Source organism: Aythya fuligula, chromosome 2 (assembly GCF_009819795.1).
Source record: "Aythya fuligula isolate bAytFul2 chromosome 2, bAytFul2.pri, whole genome shotgun sequence".
Classification (NCBI taxonomy): domain Eukaryota; kingdom Metazoa; phylum Chordata; class Aves; order Anseriformes; family Anatidae; genus Aythya; species Aythya fuligula.
Window position 1 is genome coordinate 703,091 of NC_045560.1, and position 10,756 is coordinate 713,846.

Consider the following 10,756-nt stretch of genomic DNA (forward strand, 5'->3'; position numbering starts at 1 on the left):
CCAGCCCCCGACCCCTTCCCACAGCTGGGGCACACAGAGCCCCGCAGCCTCCAGCATCTGGGTGCCTGCTGACGGAGCCCTGTGTGTCTGCATTGTCTCTAAAGCCCGGCCGTGTCCATCCAGCGTATCCACGTGTTGCCCGGGGTCGGCGGGGGCTAGGAGATGAGGCTGATCCTGGCTGGGAAGGCTGGCAAGGGGAAAAGCACCACGGGGAACACCCTCCTTGGGAAGCGTGTCTTTGAGTCCAAGTTGTCCACCCAGCCAGTGACCATGAGCTGTGCGAAAGCACAGGGGCACTGGGATAGCGAGGACTTCACGGTGGTTGACACGGCTGACATTTTCACCTCTGGATGTGCCAGCAGTGAGGTGAGCCAAGAAATTATCCGCTGCATCAGCCTGTCCTCCCCGGGCCTCCACGCGCTGCTGCTGGTGACCCAGCTGGGCCCATTCACCCAGGAGAAGGTGAAGGCCGCAGAGAGACTGCAGGACATCTTTGGAGCTGATGTTTTCAGGCACACAATCATCATATTCACCCGTACAGAAGAGCTGGGGGAGAGATCTCTGCACGACTACGTGTCCTGTACTGACAACAAAGCTCTCCGTGAGCTGATCGAGAGGTGTGGGAAGAGGTACTGCGGCTTCAACAACCGGGCAGTTGGAGCCGAACGGGACCACCAGGTCATGGAGCTGATGGGGATGGTCCGCTGCATGGTGCGGGTGAATGGGGACAGGTACTACAGCAATGAGATGTACCTGGAGCCCAATTTAACAGAAGAGAAGGTGGAGTATCACATGACGAGGTACAGAGCAGGCAGGATAAAGAGGGCGCGATTCAGCTAAAGGACAGCTCTCCTGGCTTGTGGGCTGATTGTCCTCATCATTATTGTGATTACCCTGGGTATCCTTATCGCACAGCTGTGATGAATCCCAGCACCATAGAGCCACTGAACGCCTGGGGCTGGAGGCGCCTCTGCACCCTGTGTGTTCCCTCCCTGCCCAGGCAGGGTCCCCAGCGCCGGCTACCCAGGACCGTGTCCACTGCGTGTTGGACATCTCCGGGGATGGAGACCCCAGCACCACTCTGGGCAGCCTGTGCCAGCGCTCAGACACCTGCACAGCAAAAAAAGACTTTCCTGATGTCTCAGCAGGCATCCTTGTGCCTCCAGCAGTGCCCATACTCCTGTGTCCAGACTCTGGGCACCCTACCAGGCGTTCACACACACAGACGGGACCCCCAAGTCCCGGTGCAATGGAACCAACTCTCCCTTGGAAACGAAGAGGAATTGTCTATTTTTATTGAGCTTCCCTTTAATCAGTTATCATATATGTAGTACAGGACAAAAAATATGTTTAACTTTTAACCCAGGCTCCCTTTGATCAGGGACAGAATGCTCCTTCTGGGAGAAACCAAGGAAAGTTGCCAATAGCAAGTAGCCTGAGTTTGCGCTTTGGTGACATGTGGCCATCGATGGATAAAAGGGGTTAGGGTGCTTCATCGGGGAACACCACCAAGGACCCCCACAGAAAGGAAGACATGCGCAGAAGTTCCTGAAAAGGAGCCATTAAGAATGATGCCACATGAGCACAAAACTCAGGTAGATTAGAATGAATTTGTATTAGATCGCTGAATAGTCATGAATTTAATGTCTCCATGGAGCCAGGAAGTCGACATCGGCTGTGCTTGATCTGTGGAAACTGCACCGAGCTCTGAGGCCTGAATAAAAGCAGTATCTCTCCTGAGTGTGTGCGAATTGGCTTATTGCACACCGGGTAAAGGATCATAGAGTCATAGAATGGTTGGGGTTGGGAGGGACCTTAAAGATTATCTAACTCCAACCCCCCTGAAACAGACAAGGAAACCTCCCCCCAGATGAGGTTGGCCAAGGCCCATCCAGCCTGGCCTTGAACACCTCCAGGGATGGGGCATCCACAGCCTCTGTGGGCAGCCTGTGCCACTGCCTCACTACACCGACAGTGAAGCGTTTCGTCCTAATGTGTAGCCTGAAACTATTTTACTTTAAGACCATTCCCCCTTGTCCTCCACCACCACCCCAGGTCCTTCTCCTCAGGGCTGCTCTCAATCTACTCCCCACCCAACCTTTTATTTGTGCTTGGAATTTCCTCAGCCCAGATTAAGGACCTTACACTTGGCCTCGTTGAACCTCATGAGGCCCGTACAGGCCCACTTCTCAAGCCTGTCCAGATCCCTCGGGATGACATCCCTTCCCTCCAGTGTGGGGGCACAGTGTCAAATGCTTTGCACAAGTCCAGGCAGATGATGTCAGTTGCTCTTCCCCAGTCATCAGTGCTGCAACCCTGTCATGGGAGGCCACCAGATTTGTCAGGCATGATATGCTGGATCTGCTCCATGATCTTGGCAGGCATAGAGGTGAGACTGACTGGCCTGTGGTTTACCAGGTCTTCCTTTTTCCTCTTTAAAAATGCGGGTTTTCTTTCCCCTCTTCCACTTAGTGGGAAGTTCCCCGGACTGCCACGACTTCTCAACTATGATGGGCAGTGGCTTAGCAACTCCATCCAGTCTCGGGGCGTGGGGCTGCTCCGCGCCGCTCGTGCTTGGGGCAGCAGCAGCACCCTGGAATTTGCTCAGCGTGGTGCTTTTAGTCCCTCTCCCTGGAATAGGGCGGTGTGAGCTCAGCACATTTGCAGGAAAGGCCAGTTTGGCAGAGCTCTGGAGTGTGCAGGCTGCAGAGAGGAGGGGAAGGACACGGGCTGAAGGACACAGGGCCCTTCCGCAGGTGGCTGTGCGAGCAGCGGGTTTGCTGCTCACTCTGTGGATGCCTCTGAGCCACGGAGCGCCCGCCCCGCCTGCAAACACGCTGGGGCTGCGAGCCCGGGGCTGCAGGTCCCCCAGACAGGCTTTTCCCGTAAATGTGCTCAGCTCCGGGCAGTGCAGAGAGTGAAACTCAGAGAAAGGGGAAGCAAAGGTAACCTGAGCTCGGCTCCCTGCTTCCTCTGCCCTGCAGCAGCACTAGGGCTGATTTCCTGAAAAGGGCTGGAGCTGTGCACACACCACACCTCTGCGCGCCTGCACAGGCTTTGGGCAGCCCCTCTTCAGGCCGGTTTTGCTGATTACAAAGCCCTTTCTCGCCATCCCTGCCCACCCCCTCCTCACCAGGCTGGATGTCCCTGCCTTCCCCCTGCTCCCAGTTCAAGGTTCCCCTCACCAGCGTTGACGCTCATGTGCTACGATGAGGAAGAGGAGCACTTGGAAACGCTTCTTGAGCGCTGGCAGAGCAGGGTCCCCTCCTGCAGGCACAGAGGGGTGTGAGGGTGGGAGTCCTGTGCAATCCCACAGCAAGGGCCGTGGCTCAGGGATGGGACCTGCACCGTGGAGGCACCTGATGTCCCCTGCAAGGTCGCAGCCCCCATCCTGCACGTCCTCGCCCAGTCCTGATTAACATCTTCATTATCAGTCTGGGAGATGCGGTATCAGAGAATCATAGAACCATTGAATATGCGGAGTTGGAAGGGACCAAAGCCCTTTCTTGCCATGTCTGACAGCGGTGTCCAAATGCGGTTTGGACACCACATCCCTGGGCAGCCTGTCCCAGTGCCCGACCACCTCTGGGTGCAGACCCTTTCCCTAACCCCCAGCCTGACCCTCCCCTGTCCCAGCTCCATGACGTTCCCTCGGGTCCTGGCGCTGTCCCCAGAGCAGAGCTCAGCGCCTGCCCCACTGCTTTTCTTGTGAGGAAGCTGCAGGCCATGATGAGGTCTCCCCTCATCTCCTCTCCTCCAAGAGGACAACAGTGTTTGCTTTGGGCTGAACAAACCAAGCAACTTCAGCTGCTCCTCATATGCCTTGCCCTCTACACCCTTGACATCTTTGTAGCCCTCCCATGGACGCTCTGTAATAGTTTCATGTCTGTTTCATTCTGTGGTGTCTGGAACCACACACACTTCACAGAATCACAGAATCACAGCATCACAGAACGGTAGGGATTGGAAGGGACCTCAAGAGATCATCGGGTCCAACCCCCCTGCCAAAGCAGGTTCCTTAGAGCAGGTTGCCCAGGTGGGTGTCCAGATGGGCCTTGAATGTCTCCAGAGAAGGAGACTCCACAACCTCCCTGGGCAGCCTTCGAGATACTTCGAGTCCTGCACCTGGGAAGAAACAACCCGAAGTATCAGTACAGGCTGGGGGATGACCTGCTGGAGAGTAGCCCTGAGGAGAAGGACCTGGGGTGCTGGTGGGCCAGAAACCAGCCGTGCCCTGGGCTGCAGCAGCAGCAGCACAACCAGCAGGGCGAGGGAGGGGATTGTCCCCCTGTGCAGCGCTCTTGTGAGATCCCCCCGGGCACTGCCTTCGCTGTGGGGCCCCAGCACCGGGATGTGGAGCTGCTGGGGCGAGTCCAGAGGAGGCCACGGGGATGCTCGGATGCTGGAGCAGCTCTGCTGTGACAAGAGGCCGAGGGGTTGGGGTTGCTCAGCCTGGAGAGGAGAAGGCCCAGGGGAGACCTCACAGCGGCCTTCAGGGCCTGCAGGGGGTGCAGGAGGGCTGGGGAGGCACTCTTGGGCGGGAGGGTGTAGGGATAGGATAGCCCTGAGCGGTGTGCAGGGTCCGTCCCAGCCCCTGACTGTGATGCAGGTGGCAGCTGCCTCATCTCCTGCCCCTGCTCCAGCTCTGGGCGCTCCCTGGAGCGATTGCACCAAGAGAAACTGGTTCAAAATTAAACACTGAAACCTAAATTTTGAGGTCCCTTCCAACCCAAACCATTGCAGGATTCACTCTGTGATTCATCTGCCCAGAAGTGCCATGCTGCCAGGTGCATTCTGTGTCTCATGTGTGGACACTGGTGTTATATATGGAGTGGTAATTCATATCGAGAAAATGGTTGATATTAATAAAGAAGGGGGAGATTTTGGAATGTGGCCATGGGGGTTGGAAAACCCTGTGACTGAGATAACATTAGACTCTTAACGATGAGGCCATCAGGAATATAAAAGAGTCTAGAGGGAACAAAGAAGGGTGGTACAGGAGACTCCATGCAGTCTGGGGTTTCTTGTTCTCCAGCTGGTTCTCTTGTTCTCCAGCCGTTAAGGCATGGATGTTTCTGGGTGTTTGCTGTTGTTGTTACATTCAAAGTTGTCTGACCAATGAAAAGTTGTTTGGAAAAGAACTGCTGTGGAGAGAAGGCTATAAGAGGGGAGCCTGCCCTCAATATAAAAAAAAGAAGGCAACATGAAGTTACATCAATAAAGAAGCAGGAAAAAGAAGTGAAGAGGAACAGGCTGGCAGAATGGAGACCAGGACGGGAGCAGGCACATTGATTGCCTCATGAAGATAGGTTCGGCCAGACTCAGCAAACCGCTCAGAGAAGCTCGTACAGAAAGTCGCTGGAAATAGGCAGCACTGGAGCTGGAGAGAAGCTCGAGCTGAGAGAAGCGGACCTGTGCACACAACTGCCTCTCGCTGGTAAGCAGTTGTGCATTATGGAGAATCTGTCCTTAGGAGCAAAGACTGTCCTGGTAACCTTACAGCTTATTCTCCTTATTAACAATCGGACAGTTTATGAGCCTGAAATATGGGACCAAACTGAGGTGAAGGTGTGAGACTCTGCAACTAAAAAGACAAGGTTGCGGTGGGATTGCTCGGCACCTGGCGAGCAATCTCTGAGGCCTTAAAGAGCCCTGTGGGACCACAGTCAGAAATGTGTGGCTTGCCAGATACTGAGGGAGCTGCGGGCTCGTTTACTGATCCGACTGCTATGCCATGGGCCCCTCTGCTGCTACAGCCATCAAAGGCTTTTGCTATTGCACCCCCTGTTGACCTGGATGTGCCTTTTGACCCAGGCCTATTGGCCTTGAAAAGGAGACAACTTAAAGCAAGACACTGTTCAAAAGGAATGGAAAATGGAGACTGTTAGGTTATGGAACTTAAAGGATTGTTTACTTGGTTACCTATCCTGATTGTATGTATGTATAGGCATACTCGGGTTATTATGTAAAGCAACGTTCTGTATACATGTATTTAGAATGTTTGATGTTCGTGTGTGCGTGTTGGTAGAGCACAGACTCCCCGCGCACCCAGTGCTGTTTACTTGCCTTTTATAAATATTCTTTTACGTTACTAAATTCAGAGTCGAGACTTCATTTATAACAACACCCAGCCTGGCTCCAGGAAAAGCCTCCTGAGCCTGATGAGCTCTGCTCTTGTCTGGGGGAGGCTGACAGCGCGGACGGATTGTTTGTGAGAAAGGAGCGGTGGCAAGAAGTACTCAAACTAAAACACCCTTCATTGGGAGGAGCTTTTTTTGCCTTACTTGCTCAGTTCAGGAACTTTCTGTTTCTGTTCTTGGCGACCAATGACTTTGCACATGATCTAGCTCCTAACCGGCTCGTACACGGTCATTTGTTCAACAGAGCTGGTTTGCATGTCACCGAAATCCCCTCCTACTCCCGCTCCCGCTAAATGCTGCCGAACTTCACAGGCAGCTGCTGAACTTCAGAGGCAGCTGCCACACTTCAGCCACTGCACCTACAGAAGAAGACCTGTCCCCATCAGAAGCTGCAAAGTTCAGACGCGGGGACAAAAGCGCACAGGTGCCTCTGGTGAGTTGTCTGAAATGCTGCTACTGTCATTCCAGGGAGAACAAAGAAAAAAAGGTTGTAATGCCTGCTTTCAGGGAGGGGGTTATTACTTCCTTAGGTAAAGTTCAGCCAGTATTTGTTTCCAAGTGAGAACAGAAAGTCCCTGGAGAATGGAAATCCTGATTGCATTTCTGTAAGGGTGATTTAACAAACTCCTTGTCTTCAGGAGTGTCTGTTCTGGTAGCACTCGCTGGGTCCTCACAGGAGCGTTGACTTCACAAGGGTGTCTGCACCATAGGAATATCAAAAGGGTGAAAAAGTTCTCCGACCTGCCTTAAAGTTTCTAGGAAGAAATTGACTCATTTAAGTTACAATCAAGCTTTTAAATATATTTCCCCCTAAGTGTGCCATATGAACCTTTCACATACTTTCTGATTACTGAAGCCATTCTTAATTTTTTGCTTGTTTTGTGGACAGAACAGTCTTCTTGGGGGTGTTAAAATGTAGTACCTGTCCCAGCTTTTTGTTTTAGCTGTGGTTTGTGGGATTTTCCAGCTGACACGGGTTCTAGTTGTTTCATTGCACATCTGTTTCTTACTGTGATGCCGAGCCCCGGAGGCTCAAATGGAGGCTGGTTGGTGCAACCCAGGGCTTGGCAGGGCACGAGCATCTCTCAGCTCAAATGAAGGGCGTGGGTACCCATGGGTCTGGGTGGATTGTCTGCCTGGGCTGGGGCTGCCACGTGTGGTTAGGTGATAAAGCATCATTCTCGTGCTGGCAAGGAACAGAAAGCAGAGAGCTGAGGACATGGTCAGGGGCAAGACGTGAACTGTATTGCACCTGGCCCAAGCACTGTGACCTGAGGAGGTAAGAGGCAAGCACAGCAGCCGCTGCTGGAGCCATGCAAAGTGAGCGGTCTGTGCACCGGGTGGCTCTGAAGGGTCTCGGCATTTGGGGGTACTTTAGGAACTGCTAAGCCTGAGCTAGCTGGCAGGGAGGCAGAGGAAAGACAGCCGAGAATTGGTGTGGCTTTGCTGTGGATGGGGTAATTCCTCCAGTAATGACTGAATTATTTAGTGACGTGATTTTAGTTTACTTTGAGTAGTGTATAGTCTGTGCTTAGTTTTGGAGCAGTTTATCTTGCTGAAATCACTCGAGGCAGAGTCCAGAGCTCAAACAGGGGCAGGAGACGTGACAGCTGGCACCCATGGCACGATCAGTGGCTGGGACGGACCCCGCACACCGCTTGGGGTTGGGACGGACCCCGCACACCGCTCAGGCTCAGGGCTGGAGGTTCAGGTGCTGGACAAGGGCACTGAACTGACTGCGATTCTGGGGAGAGGCTCCTGCTCCAGCTAGGGGCTGTGCACATCCTCTGCGGGCTCGCAGGTTTCCCAAAGCACTGCAACGGTTGCCAGTGACCGAGCTGAGTTCCCCTGCCAGCTCCTCATTCCCCAAGGCGTCGGGATCCCCTCCCAAGCTGAGGAGGAGCAGCCCTTGCCCGGGCTGTCCCCATCTGCCACCACGGTGCAGCGAGGCCCAGCCACACTCCCCTGCCCCTGCGGCCCCTGATCCTGGGCTGTGCGGGGCTGGCAGAAATGTGCCCTGCCCTTGGCACAGGGTGCGGGGCTGCCAAACGCTGCTCCCTGCCTCACGGGGTGCGCAGCCATCTTGTGGGTGTGTGCATGTGTTTACCCTTGGCTATACAACCACTTCCTGCAGGCACACACAGCAGGCAGCACGCACACGCCAGGTGTGTTAGCGATCCGATGACCTGGTGACCATCATCGGCCTTGTTACCCCTGTGGGGGGAGCATGGGAGACTTTGGCAAACCTCGCTCAAAATCCCTTATTCTTGTTTCAGGCTTCCCCTCGGAGTGGGCTCAAAATGGCAGATGCTAAGATGGAAGGTGAGCTCCTTACCCACTGCGTGCAGGCAGCCAGAGCCTGGAGGAGCTTAGAGTCCAATGGTCACAAAGCCACTGAGTGGCTGCCCCCAGCCCCATCCAGCCTGGCCTTGGGCACTGCCAGGGATGGGGCACCCACAGCTCCTGGGGGCAGCCTGCACCAGGCATCACCACCCTCATAGTAAAGAATTTCTGCCTTGGATCTAACCCAAACTGACCCTCTTCTACCTTAAAGCCGTCACCCCGTGTCCTATCCCTACACCCCCTGCCCAAGAGTCCCTCCCAGCCCTCCTGCAGCCCCTGCAGGCACTGAGGGCCGCTGTGAGGTCTCCCCACAGCAGAATTTCACAGAATTTCTAGGTTGGAAGAGACCTCAAGATCATTGAGTGCAACCTCTGATGTGACACTAACAGTTCCCACTAAACCATATCCCTAGGCTCTACATCTAAACGTGTTTTAAAGTCTTCCAGGGATGGTGACTCCACCACTTCCCTGGGCAGCCTGTTCCAATGTCGAACAACCCTTTCGGTAAAGAAGTTCTTCCTAACATCCAACCTAAAACTTCCCTGGTGCAAACAGCCTTCTCCTTTAGCAGCCTCCTCATTCAGTCAGCTGGGTGCAGTGCTGCTGAGGGTGAGGCTGGGTTTGTGTCCTTGTGCAGCCTCACGCACGCTTGTGCACGCGGTGCACGGGCCCTCTCGGGAGGCCACGGGCTCGAGGATTTCCCGAGGCTGCCTCTCCTCTTCCCACTCCTTAGGCTGTGCTGTGCCAGGCTCAGGGCAGACAGGGCAGCAGCCGTTGGTTACAGCCTGAGGCACAGCGCAGGGTGCAAAGTCCTGCCCCAAAACCTCGCTATCTGTGTGCCTGAGCCAGCTCTGGCCTTGCTGGGGCCATGCAGGGCAGGCCGAGGGCCTGCGGTAATCCAGCACAGAATCCAGTGGGTGTTTTTTGCTCAGCACATGACTTCTTGTAAAGGGAGTGCTTCAGCCCGGCCGTTTGAGCACTCTGTGCATTCCTGGACTGCTGGGGAGCTGCCATATGCACTTCTGCTTTCCCTTCCTGCCTTTGGAAGAGGTCTGGGTGCTGGCCCTCTGAGGCAGCCTTATCCAGACTCTCCTGGGGTCTCTCGTGTTGCTCCTGATGGTCCCTGGGGACCACTGCTGGGGCCGCTAACCCTAATTCCTGTGTTTTTGCAGTAAAAACCCTTTCCTTCTCGCCCCTGGGAGCATGGCGTGCAGGGGATGTCCCAGCACCACAGGGCTGTGGGGTTCAGACACGTGTCTCTGGTTGTTTCCCCAGGACGCAAGCTGAAGATCCTGCTCGTGGGCAAAACTGGAAGTGGGAAGAGTGCGACAGGGAACACCATCCTCGGGAAGAAAGCATTTAAATCTGTGTTGTCGGCAGGTTCAGTAACCCAAAGCTACAGTGCAGAGAGTGCCTCATTCCGTGGAAGAGAAATTGTTGTTATCGACACTCCTGGCCTTTTTGACACACAGAAAGCCAATAAGAAAACAGCTGAACTGATTGGAAATGCTCTTCGTTACTTCTATGGAGGGGTGCATGCTATCATCCTGGTGATGCAACTGGCCCACATCAGTAAAGAAGAGGTGGAAGTGGCTGAGTGGGTGACAAAGATTTTCCATACTGAAGCACAGAAGTACACGATCCTGTTATTCACCCGAGCAGAAGATCTTGGGAGTCCAGGTGATATCCACAAATTCGTGGAAGAAAGCACATACCTTAGTGGGATGGCAGGAAAATGTGGAAATAGGTACATTGCTTTCAGCAACATAGCAACAGGACAGACAAAGGAACAGCAGGTTGCAGACCTCATTACAATGATTGATGAGATGGTAAAGAAGAATAAAGATGCTCTGTGTTACACGCGAGAAATGCTGGAGAAAGATACACAGACGGCTTTTGAAAAGTATTGTATTATACTCTAGCCAACAAGGCTTTGGTCAGACGGGTGATGTTTCCTCTCTTGTGCCTTTCCTGCCGCGCTCTGAAGATCACTCTCTCCTTCCTCTCTTGATGTTTCCTCCTGTCCCGTCTGTAACCTACCTTGTCCCTTGGCCCGTGCCATTGCTCTCCTGACAGGCTGCGAGAGTGCAATGGGTGTCTGGCGACGTGTAATTCTCCTCTGCTGCTCTGTTGTGCTGGCAAGCCGGAGACCTTGGCTGGGTGGCAGAGAGCTGCACGGCCCTGCTGGCAGCACCACTGCGCTGACTCTCTCCTCCCTGGTCTGAAGACACGGCAAGCTGAAAGCAACGGGAACATCAGGGCTGTGAGATGTG

The 10,756-nt window shown here is 54.2% G+C and overlaps 2 protein-coding genes across 2 annotated transcripts; both read left to right on the forward strand.

Moving 5' to 3' along the window:
- Positions 1–162: 162 nt before the first annotated feature.
- On the forward strand, positions 163–840 carry LOC116486744 (GTPase IMAP family member 1-like). Its single transcript, XM_032183194.1, has one exon. It carries the CDS (start codon positions 163–165, stop codon positions 838–840), a length of 678 nt encoding a protein of 225 aa, XP_032039085.1.
- Positions 841–9,700: 8,860 nt separating this feature from the next.
- On the forward strand, positions 9,701–10,405 carry LOC116486747 (GTPase IMAP family member 4-like). The gene has a single exon (XM_032183196.1). The coding sequence runs from the start codon at positions 9,701–9,703 to the stop codon at positions 10,403–10,405; it is 705 nt and encodes a 234-aa protein (XP_032039087.1).
- Positions 10,406–10,756: the final 351 nt, after the last annotated feature.

Bases quoted from the DNA above. Each gene is read 5' to 3' on its own strand.
- LOC116486744 (XM_032183194.1), top strand. From the start codon at position 163: ATGAGGCTGATCCTGGCTGGGAAGGCTGGCAAGGGGAAAAGCACCACG.
- LOC116486747 (XM_032183196.1), top strand. From the start codon at position 9,701: ATGTCCCAGCACCACAGGGCTGTGGGGTTCAGACACGTGTCTCTGGTT.